General features: G+C 44.0%; 1 protein-coding gene across 1 annotated transcript; it reads right to left on the reverse strand.

Annotated features, from left to right (window-relative positions):
- Positions 1-445: 445 nt before the first annotated feature.
- LOC148476839 (uncharacterized) lies at positions 446-22,173 on the reverse strand. Its single transcript, XM_088457552.1, has 7 exons — positions 22,016-22,173; positions 11,797-11,961; positions 10,888-11,079; positions 10,559-10,637; positions 10,384-10,439; positions 8,984-10,088; positions 446-2,669 (listed from the first exon to the last, which is right to left on the reverse strand). Exons 2-7 carry the CDS (start codon positions 11,872-11,874, stop codon positions 1,435-1,437), a joined length of 2,745 nt encoding a protein of 914 aa, XP_088313678.1. The 5' UTR covers positions 11,875-11,961; positions 22,016-22,173; the 3' UTR covers positions 446-1,434.
- Positions 22,174-23,878: the final 1,705 nt, after the last annotated feature.

Raw genomic sequence — 23,878 nt, forward strand, 5'->3', positions numbered from 1 at the left:
AGTTACCCCATACACACCACGGAAGGTGAACGCTGAGTGTTTTATACACCAGTTACCCCATACACACCACGGAAGGTGAACGCTGAGTGTTTATACACCAGTTATCCCATACACACCACGGAAGATGAGCGCTGAGTGTTTTATACACCAGTTACCCCATACACACCATGGAAGGTGAGCGCTGAGTGTTCTTCTACTTTACTTTAACCATTTGTAAGGAAGGTTACCTCACTCACATAGCAGCTCCCTATGAGCACACCCAGCATCCACCTTAAGTGTTAAGACTGATGCATTTCACCTCCAGAGACTTTATCTGTCATTGCTGATCTGTGAAAGCTTTGTAGTGGAAGTGATCCAATTGCTACATGGCATTAATTGTTCCACACATGATGTAAGTGGACCTTTTATTTTTTTTAAGGTACTATATATAAAACAATATCAACAGTAAATAAAAAATAATTGGTTGTGTAACACCGGTTGGGTACACAATGTGTGTGTTACATATATCTGTCTATAGATTAAACATCAAACAGACATAGTAAATAAAAAATAGCATTTATTAGTGATACTTGGCTTAGTTAATTAGTACATGACATTAGGATACAAATACTGGAGGTAGATGATTGGCTGAATTTCTCACGTGGAAACCCAGAGAAATAAAACTACAGATTACAATGTAGCAAGTATAAATATATTAGTACATACTGCACAATATTAAGTTTGAAAAAGATCTTTATAGCCTCATCCTCTAAGCTCAGAAAAGAGAAGAAATGAGAGAGAATAATTATTTACATACATAGAAATATACACAAATTTGGGACACCACCAGCAGCACCAGGGACACCCACACATAGGACAGTCCTCACAGTTGTTGTGTCCTGATGTTGTGCGACAGCTGTTATTTCTTTTTCTAACAAATACTTCCCTGATATACTGTAACTGTTTCTATCCTCCCATTGCTGTGGGCACCTGGCCCCCCTGCAGCATATAATAGTTATTACATAGAGGGAAGGAGGTGGGCGGCAGGAACTTGTCGGTCAGGTTTCAGACCTTATGGTCTCTTATTAGATGACAGGACTGTTATCACTTTGGCTACTGTTCTTTGTGTCTTCCTACAAACTTTTATACCATTCAGGTGATCAGATTCCAAAAACTGCTATACACACTGCAGGGTAACTCTCCTTATTATCTTACAAAATAGATAAAAGCAAAAAAAGCACTATGAGGACAGTAATACAAGCTATGAACTTTCTGGATCATGAAACAGAAATGTCAAAGGCCATTGAAGTACCCAGGTCAGAAGATATACTAAATAGTTATATATTTTTTTTTAAATACATTTTCACTTGTTAACACAGTTTCTTCAGTGAAAATAAGGAATGGTTTACCAAGATCTGATTTCTGTCTTTTCCAACAATCAGAACATGAGAATATCTAATCTGTGTGATGTACGTTATGTCTAACAAGATCTGATTTCCGTGTAAAACATTTCCCACACTCAGAGCATGGAAATGGCTTCTCACCTGTGTGACGTCTCTGATGTCTAACAAAATCCAATTTTTCTGTAAAACATTTCCCACACTCAGAGCATGAAAATGGTTTCTCACCTGTGTGATTTCTCTGATGTCTAACAAGATGTGATTTATAAGTAAACCATTTCCCACACTCAGAGCATGGAAATGGTTTCTCACCTGTGTGACTTCTCTGATGTCTAACAAGATCTGATTTCTCTGTAAAATATTTCCCACACTCAAAGCATGAAAATGTCCTCTCACCTGTGTGACTTCTCTGATGTCTAACAAGATGTGATTTATATGTAAAACATTTCCCACACTGAGAGCATTGAAATGGTTTCTCACCTGTGTGACTTCTCTGATGTCTAACAAAATGTGATTTATATGTAAAACATTTCCCACACTGAGAGCATTGAAATGTTTTCTCATCTGTGTGACTTCTCTGATGTGTTACAAGAAAAAACTTCCGTGTAAAACATTTACCACACTCAGAGCATGAAAACGGCTTCTCACCTGCGTGGCTTCTCTGATGTACAAGAAGATATGATTTCTGTGTAAAACATTTCCCACACTCAGAGCAAGGAAATGGTTTCTCACCTGTGTGACTTCTCTGATGTGTAATAACTTCTGATTTATGTGCATAATATTTCCCACAGTATGCGCAGGAAAACATATTTTTACCTGTGTGAAATCTCTGATGTCTGACAAGATCTATTTTATATTTAAAACATTTCCCACACTCAGAACATGGAAATGGTTTCTCACCTGTGTGGCTTTTCTGATGTCTAACAAGATGTGTTTTATATGTAAAAAAAATCCCACACTCAGAGCATGGAAATGGCTTCACAACGGCCTTAGCTGACTGATGGGTAACAAGCTTTGTGTCCTGTGTAAAACTTTTGCCATGTATAGAACAGGGAGAGATTGCAGCTATGCTAAAAGCTGTACTATGTATAACAGTATCTGAGTTATCAGGGGAACATTGCTGAAGGTCAGAGGGATCAGATGACATATCCCCACTGTGAGGTACTGGATGTATAATTGGGGTAATAGGCTTTTCTCCTGGAGAATCCTGTGTGATGTTATCTTCTATTGTATAGGCTGTTGAGAAAATGTGACATTCTTCCGAGATATTCCTGCTGTTATCTCCATCTGCTGGGAATAAAATAACAAGTTTACTTTGATCAATAAAGATTATGCTGAAAAATCTCCAAATGTACTTGACATGGGTAAATTCAAAATGTTAGAAGATATAATTCATAACTCAGTTTCTGACATTAAGGTGTGTTATACATATAGCATAACTTACATGTTGTATATTTTAATAATTTGTGATGCTTTCAATATCAAGCACGTGGGGGGTGTGCAATAAGATTGTGGATGTGCAGAGCATAGATAGACAAAATCTGACTGGTTCTGAAGTGTAATCTCTGGTTAAAGCACAGAACTGTATATAAGCAGCACTGCACACCAAAGTAGTCAGCTTGTTCACTTCCATTACAAATTCCTTATGGAGATCAGCAGAGGCCACTGGAGAGCCATGATCTTCTACAACTACAAGAGTAGTCTGCAACAGCAGGAGAATTGTGACCGGTTACAAGTTGCTTTTGGGGAGAAAGCACCATCCTGGATCACTGTTTTAGTGGTTTGCAGAATTTCGGCATGGGAGATGGTCCCGAAAGAAGAGAAGCGCTGCAGCCCACCTGTGTCTGCCACCACAGACGACAACATTGTTGCCATGAAGGCCATAGTTAAGGTGGATGCCAGGGTGACCATGGCCTAGTTAGAGAAGGAGATAGAGTATTGAGCAGATGGATCCTAATGAGATGCCTATGAAAAGCTTGGGGAAACAGAGTTCTAAGGCTGGGTACACACCTGCACAATATTGTCCCATTTTGGGCAGATTGGGATGACAAATCACGCATATCGTGCAGTGTGTATGCCTGATTTCCCATGGTTGCATGCGATATCGTGTGATTGGCTATGCTGCACGTCATTCATTAAATCTTTTAAGTGTGTGTCGGTCATTTAGGTGTGTACCCACCCTAACAGAGGCAGCTGGGACATTTTGAGGCAGTACTTCCAAGGAATCTCTGCACAGCAGGCATATCACAGTAAGAGACCAGCACTGGAGATACTGGCACGCTCTACATGGTAAAGTCAGCTGTTGACCAATACAAATTGTCAGCCGGCAGCCAGAAGTATGTGGAAAGGCCACCCTGCCTAATGAAAGAGGGGTGGCTGGATACACGGCAACAGCCTTCTCTCTAAAAGGGTTAGATTAGCCAGCAGATGTACCCAGGGTCTACCCTTGACCAAATGGGTAACACATTGAGGTCAGGCTTACCATCAGGCAGCCCAGAAGAGATGCAGCACATGGCACAGTCGTAATTATAACATTTGCTGAAGACACCACGATAGTGGGTTTAATCAGTGATGGGGATGAGGAGAGTTACAGGACAGAAGTGGATCAACTCATTAAGGGTAATAATTTGCTGCTGAATAATAAAAGAAACCAAAGAGGTAGTGATAGATTTTAGAATAAGTAGGAAAAGTGCCCCCCGAGCCTTATTTTTAAATGGCTCAGAGGGTTAGTGGGATTACGTTTTTAGGAATCAACTTTTCTGATGACCTATTGTGGTCGTCACATATTTCATCAGTAGTTGGGAATGCTCTGCAACGCCTTTTCTTCCTAAGGAAATTTAGAGCAAGTGGTTTATCAAGCCCATTACTTGTACATTTTGATCGCTGTATAATTGAGTCTTCTAACGTACTCCATTACTATTGGTATGGCAACTCCAAATGTACGGACCGTGGTTCTTTAGCTAGGGTGGTCAAAGCAGCTGAAAGAACCATTAGCCAATCCCTGCCTAGATTAGAAGAAATTTATGCTAAAATGTGTGTTCCAAAAGCGATTGTTGCCGATTTTAGCCACCCATGTCATACTCTGTTCTCTTTATTGCCCTCTGGTAAGCAATTTAGGTGTATTGGGTGTCGAACTAGCAGACTCTGGAACAGTTTTTTTCCTTCTGCGATTCTTATCTTAAATTCTTAACCTTTATTGTATTTTATGTATTTTTATCTGTGAGTTTCTTGCTTCACAATTTCGTGGATACATTTGTAATGTGGATGTGACAATAAATTATTGATACCTGGAAAGAAGGTCAAGTGATGATTGCTGGGAAAGCTCCTCTCAGGGACTGCGCACATGGACGGAAGTCTGAGATAAGTATCTGACAAGTCTCATAATTTCTATCCAGATATTTATTGTGTTCCCTCTGTATGTAGTCTGTGTAATTACTCAGTATAATATTGTGTTTTCTCTGTATGTACGATGTGTAATTACTCAGTATAATATTCTGTTTTCTCTGTATGTACGATGTGTAATTACTCAGTATAATATTCTGTTTTCTCTGTATGTACGATGTGTAATTACTCAGTATAATATTCTGTTTTCTCTGTATGTACGATGTGTAATTACTCAGTATAATATTCTGTTCCCTCTGTATGTAGTCTGTGTAATTACTCAGTATAATATTCTGTTTTCTCTGTATGTACGATGTGTAATTACTTCGTATAATATTGTCTGCGTTTTCTGAGTCTGATGATTCTTCGGAAGAATCCTTAACAGAATAAGGAAGGTGTTCAGGGTGTGGATGACTTGGTTAAAGCAGTGTGTCAGGTCTTTGACTTTTTGGATCTTGAAAATCAGGAGACACCATCTGATGATTTATTTAGAACCAAGATATTAAAGGAAAGATCAGTGTTGTTTCCTTCATCTTCACAATTGTCAGGACGAGCAGGTAGGAAAACTAGTGCCTAGGCTCCAGGATAGGTCAGCATGACAGGAAGGGCATACACCGTGAAGTGTCTGTTTTGAGTGCCAGTCTTCTATCATTCAGGAACTAGAAGATTCTCTTCAGACAGGAGACAGGTATAATAAAAAGCGGTTACATCCTCAGCCTTTCAGTTTCTCCACCAAAAAGGTACTTTTCAACAAGGATACTAAACGACAAACAGAAGTGTCTGGCCTTAGATCAATCAATAACGGTTCTTTTAGATTCAGGAGTGGTTGTCTCAGTACCAAAAAGTCAAAGAGAAATTAGATTTTATTCCAATCTGTTTTTAGTTCAAAAACCAGATATGAGTTTACAAACTAATTTTAAATTAAAAGGACTTAAACTACAGCAAGACAGATTCTGGATGGAATATGTTAGAACAGTCAAACAGAATCGACAGACTACTTTTTGCCATGTATAGACTTCAAGGATGCCTACTTCCTCATACCTATTTGGGAAAGCCATCAATGTATTTTTACGATTTTTGCTTGAGGGATTACATTTCCAATTCAGGGCTCTTCCTTTTGGATTAGCCACAGCCCCTCACATTTTTACAAAAGGCATGGTAAGCCTAGGTAACATCTGTTGGATTAACCATTGTTTTCAGTGATCGCGGTGAGTGGAAAAAATTGTGGGTCCCAGGGACCCCTCACTTTAAAAAATTGGGGTCCTACACCACTTTTTCAGGGTCCCGTTACATATTATGGGAGTTGAGGGCAGGCACCAGTTGGGACTGTGCTGGGGGGTATAAAGCAGTTGGGGTAGAGCTGAGGGTAAAGGTAGGGGGAAGTTGGGGTAGAGCTGCAGCTATAGGGGAGTAAGGGCAGGCAGGGCTGGGGGTAGGGAGGGGTAAGTGCAGACAGTTGATGCGACAGTGCTGGGGGGCATGGAGGGTACTAGGGGCAGGTTGTGTGAGGGGCAATGGTAGATAGCAGCTGACGCAGTACTTGGGGAGTACGGTGGGGGTTAGTGGCAAGCAGTACTTGGAGTAAGGAGGGGGTGAGTGTAGATAGCAGCTGGGGCAGTACTGCAGGCAAGGAGGTTAGGGACAGGCAGTGTTGGGTGTAGAGAGTGGCCAGGGTAAATAGCAACTAGGGCAGTACTGGGGGGGGCAAGGAGGGGGTTAGGGGCAGAGCTGGGTCAGGATAGCAGCTGGGGCAGCACTGGGGGTAGAGAGGGGGCAAGTGTAGATAGTAGCAGGGGCAGTATGGGAGGCATATAGGGGAAAAGAGTTGTTAGCAGCTAGGGCAGTACTGGGGCAAGGAAGAGGTTAGGGGCAAGCAATACTGGGTGTAGGGAGTGGTAAGGGTAGATAACTAGGGCAGTACTGGGGGGCAAGGAGGGTGTTAAGGGCAGGCAATAGTTAGAATAGCAGCTGGGGCAGAACTGAGGGTATGGAGGGGGTAAAGATAGACTGCACATGGGGTAGTGTTTACCTCATTGCTTTTGCTGGGAGCCCCCAGCCGGGTCACTGTTACAGCTTCCTCCTGTCCCATGCAGTGTACACCTTCCCTGCCTCCTGTGTGCAGCGCGCTCAGCTTGCTGAAGGAGAGCAGGCTGCCGGAGGGTCCCGGTACCACTGACATTCTGCTGCCCGATGGACGCTGCGCATGCAAGCTGGTGGGAGACGCCGCGGGGGGAGATGCCGCGCATACAAGCTGGTGGGAGACGCCGCAGGGGGAGATGCCGCGCATACAAGCTGGTGGGATACACCGCACATACAGGCTGGGGGGAGACGCCGCGGAAGGAGATGCCGCGCATACAAGCTGGTGGGAGATGCCGCACATACAGGCTGGGGGGAGACGCCGCGGGGGGAGATGCCGCGCATATAGGCTGGGGGGAGACACCGCGCGCCCATTGGCTGGGGGAGATGCCGCGCGCCCATTGGCTGTGGGAAACGCCGCGCGCCCATTGGCTGGGGGAGACGCCATGCATCCATTGGCTGGGGGAGACGCTGCAGCGCAGCCATTGACTGGGGGAGACGTCGCAGCGCAGCCATTGGCTACAACAGCACAAACAGAGCCAGCGGGTCCTACAGGACCTGATCAGTTTTTAAATCTGGGTCCCCAGTTTGCTGTAGTGCGTAAAAACGCGCTATATCGCGTATTTTGCGAACCCTGGTTTTCTATTTAGATGATTTGCTTTTCAAAGCAAAGTCAATAGAGGCTCTTCAAGTAGATCTGATAAGGACAGTAAACGTCCTAGAGTTCCATGTCTGGGTTACCAACTACCAAAATTCCAAGATGCTTCCCAGTCAACGCAGGAAAGTTTTGAAGTGTTCAATACCCAACTAGCCAGGGTCTTTTTGCCAACAGAAAACCTATAATAACCAAGTCGTACAACATTACAGCAGTAGCATACATAAATCATCAGGGGAGCTGTAAAAAGGTCCCTGGCAATGAGAGAATCCTTTCAGATCCTATCTTCAGCGGAGATTCATGTTCCAGCGATATGTGCAGTATTATTTCAGGAATAGAGAGTTGGAAGATGGACTTTCAGAGTGGCCAGTTTATACTTCCAGGGGAATGGTCTCAGCATCCAGAAGCCTTTAACAGTCTGATAACTATATGGGGGTCAGCAAGAGATAGATCTAATGGTTTCTCAATTCAACAATAAAATGGCCAGGTGTTGTTGCAAGGTCAAGGATCAATCAGCCTTCCTAATAGATGCCATGGTGGTCCCTTGGAGTTTTCATCTAACGTACATTTTCCCACAAATAAATTTGAGAAAGTTGGCTCTGATTCCAAAAGTAAAGACTTTCTAGCAGGGTGTATAACATATACAGCCGCCATATATGCATCCAGAGCCTTGGAATATAAAGCTGGCGCTGTCAGCGCTTCAGTTACCACCCTTGGCAGTAGGTGGACATGAAGTGGGTAACTTTTAGTTATATAATCATCTAGAAGAGTTTCTCCTGATGATAGAACTAAAAGAAAACATAACTTCCAAGATACTCACTTCAGGGTTAGGGAAGAATACCTCCCGGAACAGCCACTCCATCAGATGTCTGCACTGAAACTACTCGTCACATGACTGCCCGGACCCGGAAGACTTCTCTGGATACGCCGCTGCTGCCGGGAGCCGGTAAGTCACAACCAGGGACATTTCACATTCTATCACGTCAACATTTCTCAGTTTCCACATAATGAATATCAACCTTATATACCACACCGGTCTCCAATCATGTTACCAGCTCTCTTCACGTGTAAACTAAACCCGGCTCCACTAGTACAATATTATGCATGTCCAGCCTCAGTGTAAAATCCAATTATTTTACAAGGGCAAAACAGAAAAATGCCATATAATAAAAACAGTGCTCTATAGAAGCGCTAGGCAGCCAGCGTAAGTCAGGGGGATTACTGTAAAAACATCCCGACTGATTCACAAGTAAAATTTGAGTAGTAGCCTGGATTAGTTACAGCTAAAACTATGAAAGCATCTGTATGCTCTGTGTATTCTATTACCTTCACCTGGTAGTACTGTCATTTTAAGGACATTTGATTTGATTCAATAAACATCTGTTTTCATCCAAGATGCCGGCATCTGCTCTATATCCTGTGACCACCCCATAAAGTGCCTGAGCAAAGAGAATGTCTGGCTTTTTTCCTGTAATAAGTGTTTATTACTCACCTGTGCTGATATCTGTACGGATTTCCTCCTCTCTACACTGCTCATCACCCCTCACATATGTATCTTCTTCTGCCTCTATATCGTCTGCCTTCATATCAGTCACATACGTTTCTTCTTCTCCGTCTTTCTCTTCTGTCTTATTATCAGTCACATACGTCTCTTCTTCTCCCTCTGTATCTTCTGTCTTATTATCAGTCACACAAGTCTCTTCTACTGCCTCCATATCTTCTGTGCTATTCTCAGTCACATATGTATCTTCTTCTGCCTCTATATCTTCTGCCTTCATATCAGTCAGATATGTCACTTCTTCTCCCTCTGAATCTTCTGCCTTATCATTAGTCACATACGTCTCTTCTTCTCCCTCTAGATCTTCTGTGCTATTTTCAGTCACATATGTCTCTTCTTCTCCCTGTATGTCTTCTGTGCTATTATCAGTCACATACATCTCTTCTTCTCCCACTATATCTTCTGCCTTCATATCAGTCACATATGTCTCTTCTTCTCCCTCTATACCTTTTGCCTTATCAGTCACATATGTCTCTTCTTCTCCCTCTATATCTTCTGTGCTATTATCAGTCACATATGTCTCTTCTTCTCCCTCTATATCTTCTGCCTTCATATCAGTCACATATGTCACTTCTTCTCCCTCTATATCTTCTGCCTTATTATCAGTCACATACATCTCTTCTTCTCCCACTATATCTTCTGCCTTCATATCAGTGACATATGTCACTTCTTCTCCCTCTGTATCTTTTGCCTTCATATCAGTCACATACGTCTCTTCTTCTCCCTCTATATCTTCTGTGCTATTATGAGTCACATATGTATCTTCTTCTGCCTCTATATCTTCTGCCTTCATATCAGTAACATACGTCTCTTCTCCCGCTTTATCTTCTGCCATAATATCAGTCACATACGTCTGTTCTTCTACCTCTGTATCTTCTGCCTTCATATCAGTCACATACATCTCATCTTGTCCCTCTATATCTTCTGCCTTCATATCAGTCACATACGTCTCTCCTCCCTCTATATCTTCTGCCTTGTCAGTCACATATGTCTCTTCTTCCTCTGTCTCTTCTATTTTAATATTAGCCAAATCGTCAACCTAACAAAACAATAAAATAACACTTTAATATTGTCTGATGTCATTACTCGAGACTAAACTCCAGTGCATTAGACTTATAAAGGTTTATTTATGAAGTGATAGGTTGCAAAACCCAGAGCTTCTGATCCTGTTTATGCCCAATATTTAAAAAAGCTAATAAAAGCATTGTCTTATTACATATCGGGCATAAATACATCCACTTTACATATCATACAATGAACAGTCACTTTGGTATATTATTGAGACCATAAATCACATCTAACTGTGGGAATCTGTGAACCTCCTCTGTACAAACCTGGGAATAAAGAGGACGGGGACATCTCTCTGGGGCATTTTTGTTACTGGGTCCATCTGTAGGAGACACAAAATTACTGAGTTCATTATATATATGTGTTTATCAGATGATGTGTGTATTTAGGGGGCCCCTATACCTGCTCTCCCCTGTACAATAAATGACAGTCTCGTCTTACCCAGTGATGTGAAAGGCCGGCGATTCTCCATCATCACGTCCTTGTACAGACCCTTGTGTCCCTCTATATACTCCCCCTCCTGCATTAAGACATAGACAATGACATTCTGACACCTTATGGGAACCTGACACACACAATGATACAGTCATCACCCAGACACATCCCCTGGTGTTACTGTATAATGTCCCATTCCCAGCAGTCACCTCTCCAGTCATCACCCAGACACATCCCCTGGTGTTACTGTATAATGTCCCATTCCCAGCAGTCACCTCTCCAGTCATCACCCAGACACATCCCCTGGTGTTACTATATAATGTCCCAGAAGTCACCTCTCTAGTCAGCAGCTGAATGATCTTGTTGGTGAGTTCGATGATCTTCTTGTCATTGTCTATCTTGTGTATCAGTGAGAGAGGTGGAGGCACCGTGATGGGGCTCTGGGCCCTGCTCTGTTCTCCTGACACACGGGGATGACTGCCAGACGTCTCACAGTCATCAGATGTCTTCTTCATTACTATGTAATCCTGTGTATTCAAAAAGATACTTTGAGTGCAGATCCTCTTCACCACCCCAGTCATGTCCATGTATTATTACTATAGATAAGTGATGTCACTGTGACAACCCCTGTCAGTTGTGGTAACCCTTAAATGTCATAATTTTAATTGAATATAAATAAAGATTAATATGTTTTAACTAAGGAATGATTAATGTGGACTGACATAATGGTGCACCTTAGTAAAAGACTCTACTTTTCTCTTTGTTTTTTAAAAAAAGTCACTGTGACACTCCCAGATAATCCTCACCTTCCAATTCATGTCCCTGTATTATTACTGTAGCTATAAGTGATGTCACTGTGACACTCCCTGACCCTCTCACCTCCCCAGTCATGTCCCTGTATTATTACTATAGATATAAGTGATGTCACTGTGACACTCCCAGATCCCCTCACCTCCCCAGTCATGTCCCTGTATTATTACTATAGATATAAGTGATGTCACTGGGATACTCCCAGATCCCCTCACCTCCCCAGTCATGTCCCTGTATTATTACTATAGATATAAGTGATGTCACTGTGACACTCCCAGATCCCCTCACCTCCCCAGTCATGTCCCTGTATTATTACTATAGATATAAGTGATGTCACTGTGACACTCCCAGATCCCCTCACCTCCCCAGTCATGTCCCTGTATTATTACTATAGATATAAGTGATGTCACTGTGACACTCCCAGATCCCCTCACCTCCCCAATCAGCAGGTAGATGATCTCCAGGGTGAGATTTAGTATCCTCTCAGTCATGTGATTCCTGTTCATGTCCATCCTCAGTGATCAGTGATTTATAGAGGACACGTCTCACACTCACGTGACGTCTAGTAACAAGGATCTGACTCCTCACTGTACAGAAATCTAGAAATAAATATAATTATTAGAAGCTATTTCTTACCAGTTATTTATATAGTGCGCACATATTACTCAGCGCTTTACAGGGAATATTTAGTCACTGACATCTCTCTCTGCCCCAGTGGAGCTTACAATCGACATTTCCTACCACATGGACAGCCCACACACATACACACTAGGGGTATTTATGAAAGAACAATGTAAAAAAAAAGGTGTGAGGTCTAGGCCAACCACAAGAGACTCTATAAAGAGAGCACTCAAAATAGCAAGTTATCACCCATTATTATCTGACTAAAATTTAACCTTTAATTGGATTGTTAGAAACAAAGTAAAATTGAACTCACACTTACATATAACAGATATAGACAAGTTGACAAAACTACAGTATATTGTAATCACTGTAGTTATTGGTCATTTAAAGGTGAAGTATTACAAAAATTAAATAGATACATCACTAACATAAATGTTAAAAGGTCTTAATGTAAAAAACACCAGGTACAGAATAATAAATAAAAAGTTGCTCCCTATGTAGGACATGAGATGATCACCATCAATGATAGATCTACAACAAAAACCCCTAAAGTAAAGAAATAAAAGTTGGGTGTATCCAGTTATGCAGCTGGGCTCTGCTGTTCCCCCTCATACAATGTAGAGGAGAGGGAATGAGAGATCTGCTAGCGCAATCACCCCTTGAAAAGAAGTCAACAGTGATCCACTTCATCAACCCCAATCTCTGCTGTTGGTTGTCTTGCCACAAGTATTGGACAATCAATGAGAGGATTCTTAGGTTGGTATGAGAATCACTGGGAAATACAAGTATTGAAACAATCAAATCTCAAAGGTGTATAGAGAAGTCTGGGATAAAGATTCTGATCTCATTCCCTCTCCTCTACATTGTATGAGGGGGAACAGCAGAGCCTAGCTGCATAACTAGATACACCCAACTTTTATTTCTTTACTTTAGGGGTTTTTGTTGTAGATCTATCATTGACGGTGATCACCTCATGTCCTACATAGGGAACAAATTTTGTTTTATTATTCTGTACCTGGTGTTTTTTACATTAAGACCTTTTAACATTTATGTTAGTGATGTATCTATGTAATTTTTGTAATACTTCACCTTTAAATGACCAATAACTACAGTGATTACAATATACTGTAGTTTTGTCAACTTGTCTATATCTGTTATATGCAAGTGTGAGTTCAATTCTACTTTGTTTCTAACAATCCAATTAAAGGTTAAACTTTAGTCAGATAATAATGGGTGATAACTTGCTATTTTGCGTGCTCTCTCTATAGAGTCTTTTGTGGCTGGCCCAGACCTCCCACATTTTATTTTACATTGTTCTAATTACTCTGAGAAGCACCTCCACAATTCTACACATACCCTGAGGGGAATAATTGATTATAGAGTGGATACAATAGCAATTATTTTTATCCCATATAATTAATTACTTTATTATACGGTGAATTGAAACCTGTGCGGTGACATTTCCCATTTCCCTTCCCTTTAATATGTATTTATGACAGAAGCCAACTAACCTACCAGTGTAAGAAACCAATGTAAACACGGGTAGAACATACAAAATCCAGACAGACAGGACCTTGGGCAGGAATTAAATCCATGACCCCAGTGCGGAGTAGAAATGCTGTCCACTATGCTATCATGTTGTCCATAAAAACATAAGATTACACTGAGTGACCACTAAATCCCCTCAATCCCAGAGCCATAGAGTCTTGGTCATTGTTTCTCAGAAGTTCACTGACCCAGCTTCTCAGGTGCCCTCCCTCTATTAGTGACTTGGTAACCATGGTTGGCTTGAGCCTTCCTAGGTGAGAGGGTTAATAGCTCCCTCCCTAGTTATGATGATGTTATCAACAGTGTTCCAGTATTGGGGGCAGACTAATGGGTGACTTGTTATTGTGGACCCCTCGTATGCAGATTCCCTCCCTCAGAGTGGGTTTGTTCTGCAGGGGTCCCTTCAAAATGTTGCTGTGGGGACAAAGTTCTAGGTCCACCTATGGTACTGAGACATCTATTCCAGGAGCTGGAAGAGATGGAATTAGTAACCTAACACCTGTTCTGGCAAATAGATATAGCTACTACTCCAACACCTATTCCAGCAGCTGCAATAAAGGGCGTGAGTATTTAGATCCCTATTTTGACACCCAGAATGGATGGCTAAGGTACTGGGAGACCCAATGGGACAGCTGGAAGAGATGGTTCTCATAGCCCTATTCTGGCACTTGAAACAGCTGGCTAACGTACGCACAGCTCCATCTACCACCTGACACAGTTGGTTAAGGTTATCAGAGCTCTATTCCGGCACAAAGAACAGCAGAAGTACTCACTGCTCCATCTAGGCTCCCGAACAGGTAGCTTACACACTCAGAGCTCTTTACCGGCACCAGGAATGGCTGGCTAACATACTAAAGTGAAACCTGAAACAGATGGCTAACGTACACAGAGCTGCATTCTGGAACTCAGCTAAGCTGGCTAACGTACTCCGAGCTCCATCCGCCATCTGTAACATTTGGTAAAGATGGTCAGAGGTCTATTCCGGCACTTAGGACGGATGCTAATGCACTCAAAACTGTATTTTGGCACCAAGTCCCAAACGTACTTTATCTCCATACCAGCACCCAGAACAGATGGCTAATATACTCAGAGCTCCATCCCAGCACCCGGAAAAGCAGGTAAAAGTACTGTAGCTCCATACCGTCACCTGGAATAGCAGGCTAGTGTACTCAGAAACAGATGACTCGTGTACTATACCGTCACTTAGTCACCCTGGCGGGACACCGTTATACATTACACTCCTGCACATGACACAGATGTACTAGTGTACTATACCATCACTTAGTCACACTGGCAGGACACCGTTATACATTACATTCCTGCACATGACACAGATGACTAGTGTACTATACCGTCACTTAGTCACACTGGCAGGACACCGTTATACATTACATTCCTGCACATCACACAGATGACTAGTGTACTATACCGTCACTTAGTCACACTGGCAGGACACCGTTATATATTACATTCCTGCACATGATACAGATGACTAGTGTACTATACCGTCACTTAGTCACACTGGCAGGACACCGTTATACATTACATTCCTGCACATGACACAGATGTACTAGTGTACTATACCGTCACTTAGTCACACTGGCAGGATACCGTATACATTACATTCCTGCACATCGCACAGATGACTAGTGTACTATACCGTCACTTAGTCACACTGGCAGGACACCGTTATACATTACATTCCTGCACATCACACAGATGACTAGTGTACTATACCGTCACTTAGTCACACTGGCAGGATACCGTATACATTACATTCCTGCACATCGCACAGATGACTAGTGTACTATACCGTCACGTAGTCACACCGGCAGGACACCGTTATATATTACATTCCTGCACATGACACAGATGACTAGTGTACTATACCGTCACTTAGTCACACTGGCAGGACACCGTTATACATTACATTCCTGCACATCACACAGATGACTAGTGTACTATACCGTCACTTAGTCACACTGGCAGGACACCGTTATACATTACATTCCTGCACATCACACAGATATACTAGTGTACTATACCGTCACTTAGTCACACTGGCAGGACACCGTTATATATTACATTCCTGCACATGACACAGATGACTAGTGTACTAAACCGTCACTTAGTCACACTGGCAGGACACCGTTATACATTACATTCCTGCACATCACACAGATGTACTAGTGTACTATACCGTCACTTAGTCACACTGGCGGGACACCGTTATACATTACATTCCTGCACATGACACAGAGGACTAGTGTACTATACCGTCACTTAGTCACACTGGCAGGACACCGTTATACATTACATTCCTGCACATCACACAGATATACTAGTGTACTATACCGTCACTTAGTCACACTGGCAGGACACCGTTATACATTACATTCCTGCACATGGCACAGATGACTAGTGTACTATACCGTCACTTAGTCACACTGGCAGGACACCGTTATACATTACATTCCTGCACATCACACAGATGACTAGTGTACTATACCGTCACTTAGTCACACTGGCAGGACACCGTTATACATTACATTCCTGCACATCACACAGATGACTAGTGTACTATACCGTCATTTAGTCACACTGGCAGGACACCGTTATATATTACATTCCTGCACATGACACAGATGACTAGTGTACTATACCGTCACTTAGTCACACTGGCAGGACAACGTTATACATTACATTCCTGCACATGACACAGATGTACTAGTGTACTATACCGTCACTTAGTCACACTGGCAGGACACAATTATACATTACATTCCTGCACATGACACAGATGACTAGTGTACTATACCGTCACTTAGTCACACTGGCAGGACACCGTTATACATTACATTCCTGCACATCACACAGATGACTAGTGTACTATACCGTCACTTAGTCACACTGGCAGGACACCGTTATATATTACATTCCTGCACATGACACAGATGACTAGTGTACTATACCGTCACTTAGTCACACTGGCAGGACACCGTTATGCATTACATTCCTGCACATGAGACAGATGACTAGTGTACTATACCGTCACTTAGTCACACTGGCAGGACACCGTTATATATTACATTCCTGCACATGACACAGATGACTAGTGTACTATACCGTCACTTAGTCACACTGGCAGGACACCGTTATATATTACATTCCTGCACATGACACAGATGTACTAGTGTACTATACCGTCACTTAGTCACACTGGCAGGACACCGTTATACATTACATTCCTGCACATGACACAGATGACTAGTGTACTATACCGTCACTTAGTCACACTGGCAGGACACCGTTATATATTACATTCCTGCACATGACACAGATGACTAGTGTACTATACCGTCACTTAGTCACACTGGCAGGACACCGTTATATATTACATTCCTGCACATGACACAGATGACTAGTGTACTATACCGTCACTTAGTCACACTGGCAGGACACCGTTATACATTACATTCCTGCACATGACACAGATGTACTAGTGTACTATACCGTCACTTAGTCACACTGGCAGGACAACGTTATACATTACATTCCTGCACAAGACACAGATGTACTAGTGTACTATACCGTCACTTAGTCACACTGGCAGGACACCGTTATATATTACATTACTGCACATGACACAGATGACTAGTGTACTATACCGTCACTTAGTCACACTGGCTGGACGCCGTTATACATTACATTCCTGCACATCGCACAGATGTACTAGTGTACTATACCGTCACTTAGTCACACTGGCAGGACGCCGTTATACATTACATTCCTGCACATGGCACAGATGACTAGTGTACTATACTAACACTTAGTCACACTGGCAGGACACCGTTATATATTACATTACTGCACATGACACAGATGACTAGTGTACTATACCGTCACTTAGTCACACTGGCAGGACACCGTTATACATTACATTCCTGCACATTACACAGATGACTAGTGTACTATACCGTCACTTAGTCACACTGGCAGGACGCCGTTATACATTACATTCCTGCACATGACACAGATGTACTAGTGTACTATACCGTCACTTAGTCACACTGGCAGGACACCGTTATACATTACATTCCTGCACATCACACAGATGACTAGTGTACTATACCGTCACTTAGTCACACTGACAGGACACCGTTATACATTACATTCCTGCACATCGCACAGATGTACTAGTGTACTATACCGTCACTTAGTCACACTGGCAGGACACCGTTATACATTACATTCCTGCACATCACACAGATGACTAGTGTACTATACCGTCACTTAGTCACACTGGCAGGACACCGTTATATATTACATTCCTGCACATGACACAGATGACTAGTGTACTATACCGTCACTTAGTCACACTGGCAGGACCGTTATATATTACATTCCTGCACATTACACAGATGTACTAGTGTACTATACCGTCACTTAGTCACACTGGCAGGACACAGTTATACATTACATTCCTGCACATGACACAGATGACTAGTGTACTATACCGTCACTTAGTCACACTGGCAGGACGCCGTTATACATTACATTCCTGCACATGACACAGATGTACTAGTGTACTATACCGTCACTTAGTCACACTGGCAGGACACCGTTATATATTACATTCCTGCACATGACACAGATGTACTAGTGTACTATACCGTCACTTAGTCACACTGGCAGGACACCGTTATACATTACATTCCTGCCAGTATGTATATATTTTATGTTTATATACATTTAGCACATTGATGTAGTGATTCTATCAGGATGAACCATCCGTTTGTCATACATTGTAGGTTCACAGAATTATACAATTAATTCACAAGTCCTTGAGAGTGAGATTAATTGCTTGTGAGATAACGGTCAGTTTATACAAGGCCGAGAAACGCGTTAGATACTCTCACCACGACCTATTTCTACTTGTTGGGATACTTGTTTTTGACACCGGATTACCGTTTTTTTAACCGTGCTTTCAGCGCTACATGGCGAATCCAGCAGCTCTCTAGCATCTTCTATCACTAATATCCACTGTCACATACAGCACCGGACAGAGCGGAGTCACAGCCTGCAATACTATTCACTTTACCCGGCCGGGATCAGTTGTGGAGCAGACATCGGGTGCTCCTTCCCCTGACTATTACAGGATTGGAGTCACAGGAGGTTACCGGGCCTGGATCAGTTGTGGAGCAGACAGCGGGTGCTCCTTCCCCTGACTGTTACAGGATTGGAGTCACAGGAGGTTACCCGGCCGGGATCAGTTGTGGAGCAGACAGCGGGTGCTCCATCCCCTGACTATTACAGGATTGGAGTCACAGGAGGTCACCCGGCCGGGATCAGTTGTGGAGCAGACAGCGGGTGCTCCTTCCCTGACTATTACAGGATTGGAGTCACAGGAGGTTACCCGGCCGGGATCAGTTATGGAGCAGACAGCGGGTGCTCCTTCCCCTGACTATTACAGAATTGGAGTCACAGGAGGTTACCCGGCCGGGATCAGTTGTGGACCAGACAGCGGGTGCTCCTTCCCCTGACTATTACAGGATTGGAGTCACAGGAGGTTACCCGGCCGGGATCAGGTGAGGAGCAGACAGCGGGTGCTCCTTCCCCTGACTGTTACAGGATTGGAGTCACAGGAGGTTACCCGGCCGGGATCAGTTGTGGAGCAGACAGCGGGTGCTCCATCCCCTGACTATTACAGGATTGGAGTCACAGGAGGTCACCCGGCCGGGATCAGTTGTGGAGCAGACAGCGGGTGCTCCTTCCCTGACTATTACAGGATTGGAGTCACAGGAGGTTACCCGGCCGGGATCAGTTATGGAGCAGACAGCGGGTGCTCCTTCCCCTGACTATTACAGAATTGGAGTCACAGGAGGTTACCCGGCCGGGATCAGTTGTGGACCAGACAGCGGGTGCTCCTTCCCCTGACTATTACAGGATTGGAGTCACAGGAGGTTACCCGGCCGGGATCAGGTGTGGAGCAGACAGCGGGTGCTCCTTCCCCTGACTATTACAGGATTGGAGTCACAGGAGGTTACCCGGCCGGGATCAGTTGTGGAGCAGACAGCGGGTGCTCCTTCCGCTGACTATTACAGGATTGGAGTCACAGGAGGTCACCCGGCCGGGATCAGTTGTGGAGCAGACAGCGGGTGCTCCTTCCCCTATTACAGGATTGGAGTCACAGGAGGTTACCCGGCCGGGATCAGTTGTGGAGCAGACAGCGGGTGCTCCTTCCCCTGACTATTACAGGATTGGAGTCACAGGAGGTTACCCGGCCGGGATCAGTTGTGGAGCAGACAGCGGGTGCTCCTTCCCCTGACTATTACAGGATTGGAGTCACAGGAGGTTACCCTGCCGGGATCAGGTGTGGAGCAGACAGCGGGTGCTCCTTCCCCTGACTATTACAGGATTGGAGTCACAGGAGGTTACCCGGCCGGGATCAGTTGTGCAGACAGCGGGTGCTCCTTCCCCTGACTATTACAGGATTGGAGTCACAGGAGGTCACCCGGCCGGGATCAGTTGTGGAGCAGACAGCGGGTGCTCCTTCCCCTGACTATTACAGGATTGGAGTCACAGGAGGTCATCCGGCCGGGATCAGTTGTGGAGCAGACAGCGGGTGCTCCTTCCCCTGACTATTACAGGTTTGGAGTCACAGGAGGTCACCCGGCCGGGATCAGTTGTGGAGCAGACAGCGGGTGCTCCTTCCCCTGACTATTACAGGATTGGAGTCACAGGAGGTCACCCGGCCGGGATCAGTTGTGGAGCAGACAGCGGGTGCTCCTTCCCCTGACTATTACAGGATTGGAGTCACAGGAGGTCACCCAGCCGGGATCAGTTGTGGAGCAGACAGCGGGTGCTCCTTCCCCTGACTATTACAGAATTGGAGTCACAGGAGGTTACCCGGCCGGGATCAGTTGTGGAGCAGACAGCGGGTGCTCCTTCCCCTGACTATTACAGGATTGGAGTCACAGGAGGTTACCCGGCCGGGATCTGGTGTGGAGCAGACAGCGGGTGCTCCTTCCCCTGACTATTACAGGATTGGAGTCACAGGAGGTTACCCGGCCGGGATCAGTTGTGGAGCAGACAGCGGGTGCTCCTTCCCCTGACTATTACAGGATTGGAGTCACAGGAGGTTACCGGCCGGGATCAGTTGTGGAGCAGACAGCGGGTGCTCCTTCCCCTGACTATTACAGGATTGGAGTCACAGGAGGTTACCGGGTAAGAACCTCTAACCACAAATAAGACTTATTACCCGCTTTATATAAAGTTTATTCAACCTTTCATCCTGCATACAAATATACGGGTCATCCATTATCCCGGGAAACATTATCCAACATACTTATTATCCGGATTTCTGTTACAATAACTGGACGTGTAACATATATATTTATCCTCCACCAGGAGTTACAGGATTTCTTCTTCCTTGATCTGCAACAATTGTTTCTTTTTTACTTTGAAATTGTTTTTATGTTTGTATTTAATATGATAAATGCTACTACTTAGTGACACAAGCAGAATTTTATTGGTCAATATTTTAGAATATTTTATTAAAGATCCAGAGTTAATAATCTCTTAGAATTTGGATTTGTGATCTTTGTTAGATGTCTTGTATGATACTAAAACAAATTATCAGCGCTCCCGATTTCCTTCTCTTTATATTAACAAGGTCTGCGCCACCTGTATTATAGTAACAATGGAGTTTGCACCACCTGTATTATAGTAACAACTGGGGCTGTTCCACCTGTATTATATTAACAACAGAGTCTGCACCACCTGTATTGTAGCAACAACCGGGTCTGCATAACCTGTTATAGTAACAGCAGGGTCTACTCCACCTGTATTATAGTAACAATGGAGTTTGCACCACCTGTATTATAGTAACAAGAGTCTGCACCACCTGTATTATAGTAACAACTGAGTCTGCTAAACCTGTATTATAGTAACAATAGAGTCTGCACCACCTGTATTATAGTAACAACAGAGTCTATAGTACCAACGGAGACCGTGCCACCTGTATTATAGTAACAACTGGGTCTGCTCCACCTGTATTATAGTAACAACTGAGTCTGCACCACCTGCATTATAGTAACATCAGGGTCTGCGCCACCTGTGTTATAGTAACAATGGAGTTTGCACCACCTGTTATAGTAACAATGGAGTCTGCACCACCTGTGCTATAGTAACAGCAGGGTCTGCGCCACCTGTATTATAGTAACAGCAGGGTCTGCGCCACCTGTATTATAGTAACAGCAGGGTCTGCGCCACCTGCATTAGAAAATTAGGACACTAGAGTGTATCCTACCTGCACAGTGACAATGCAACACCACAGTCTGCTCCAGCTGTACTACAGCAATGAAACAGTGTCTGGTCTCCTTGTAGTACAGCAAAGTGACACCAATGTCTGCTCAGCCTACAGAATAATAATAATAATAATAATAATAATAGTAATAATAATAATAATAATATAATTACCTGCTGTCAGACACAACACTGGCTGCTCCCTGTCCCTGCTGCTTCCTGTGGGAATGATAGGAGGAGGGAGACCTCAGACCAGGAGAAAATGGCCGCCGCTCCTAATGTAACCTCAGGGCCAGGGAACATGATATTGCAGCTGGACTGGTATACAGGAAAATGGCCGCCGCCCTCCCACACTGAGGACATGTATTATAGAGAAGACTGTCATTCTAGAGAGGATTACCGGGCTGATTAACACGGCTCCGCCCACCCGCCGTCTCTATGGCTGCAGTCTTCCACTCCTCCCTGATAATGAGGTGAGTGACGTTTCGAGGAGCCAATCAGATTGTTAAAATTACAAAGCAGAGATAAAGCCTATTACAGATTAACAACAAGTGACGACAGGAAGTGGGCGGAGTTACATAGAGCGCGGGGAAGGCGACGTCTCTGTGTCCAGCAGCAGCAGGTAATGTGTCCTATTATACAGAGGGAGTGGTCTGTGGTGCCCTACTATACAGGGGGAGCAGCCTTTGGTGTCCTGCTATACAGGGGGAGCAGCCTGTGGTGTCCTACAGGGGAGCTGCCTGTGGTGTCCTACTATACAGGGGGAGCTGCCTGTGGTGTCCTACTATACAGGGGGAGCGGCCTGTGGTGTCCTACTATACAGGGGGAGCGGCCTGTGGTGTCCTACTATACAGGGGGAGTGGCCTGTACCTATAGAATATACCAGTGGGGGGAGGCCTGGGCTATATACCCTGTACTGTCACACAGTCTCCTCATACAGCAGCACTGGGGGTCTCTGTACCTATAGTATATACCAGTGAGGGGAGGCCTGGGCTATATACCCTGTACTGTCACACAGTCTCCTCATACAGCAGCACTGGGGGTCCCATAATAACAGCTCCCAGCACACACTGATAAGTGGTATTATTATATAGGGGAGAGGGGAGTGTACAGTGATATATGAGGGGGAATAACACAGCTCCCAGCACACACTGATATGTGGTATTATTATTATTATATAGGGGGAGAGGGGACTGTACGGTGATATATGAGGGGGAATAACACAGTTCCCAGCACACACTGATATGTGGTTTTATTATATAGGGGAGAGGGGACCGTACAGTGATATATGAGGGGGAATAACACAGCTCCCAGCACACACTGATATGTGGTATTATTATTATATAGGGGAGAGGGGACTGTACGGTGATATATGAGGGGGAATAACACAGCTCCCAGCACACACTGATATGTGATAATATTATTATTATTATTATATAGAGGGAGAGGGGACTGTACGGTGATATATGAGGGGGAATAACAGCTCCTGGCACACACTGGTATGTTGTATTATAATATAGGGAAGAGGGGTCTATACAGTGATATATGAGGGGGAATAACAGCTCCCAGCACACACTGATATGTGGTATTATTATTATTTAGGGGGAAGACCATGCAGTGATATATTAGGGAGAATAACATAGTTTCTAGCGCACACTGATATGTGGTATTATTACATAGGGAAGAGGGGACTGTACAGTGATATATGAGGGGGAATAGCACAGCTACCAGCACACACTGATATGTGGTATTATTATTATATAGAGGAAAGGGGACCGTACAGTGATATATGAGGGGGAATAGCACAGCTCCCAGCACACACTGATATGTGGTATTATTATATAGGTGAGAGGGGACTGTACAGTGGGTCTGATTCAGCAATGCTCTCAACTGCATTCTTAGCTGCAAATACGCATGCATTGAAACTGCGACAATGTTAGTGATTGAAAAAGCTCAGCCGCCATTAAGACGCCCACTTCTGTTTACTCACATCCGTCTTACCTTGCAATCTAGTGTAAACATTGGTAACATCGACGA

This window comes from Taudactylus pleione, unplaced genomic scaffold (genome assembly GCF_031769625.1).
Source record: "Taudactylus pleione unplaced genomic scaffold, aTauple2 ptg000768l, whole genome shotgun sequence".
In the NCBI taxonomy this organism is placed as follows: Eukaryota; Metazoa; Chordata; class Amphibia; order Anura; family Myobatrachidae; genus Taudactylus; species Taudactylus pleione.

Excerpts from the sequence above, each read along its gene's own strand:
- LOC148476839 (XM_088457552.1), bottom strand. The coding sequence starts at position 11,874 with ATGGACATGAACAGGAATCACATGACTGAGAGGATACTAAATCTCACC. Across the intron at positions 11,080-11,796 it reads TCTACCTGCTGATTGGGGAG|GATTACATAGTAATGAAGAA; the intron begins GTGAGGGGATCT and ends TTGAATACACAG. Across the intron at positions 10,089-10,383 it reads CCCGTCCTCTTTATTCCCAG|GTTGACGATTTGGCTAATAT; the intron begins GTTTGTACAGAG and ends TTGTTTTGTTAG.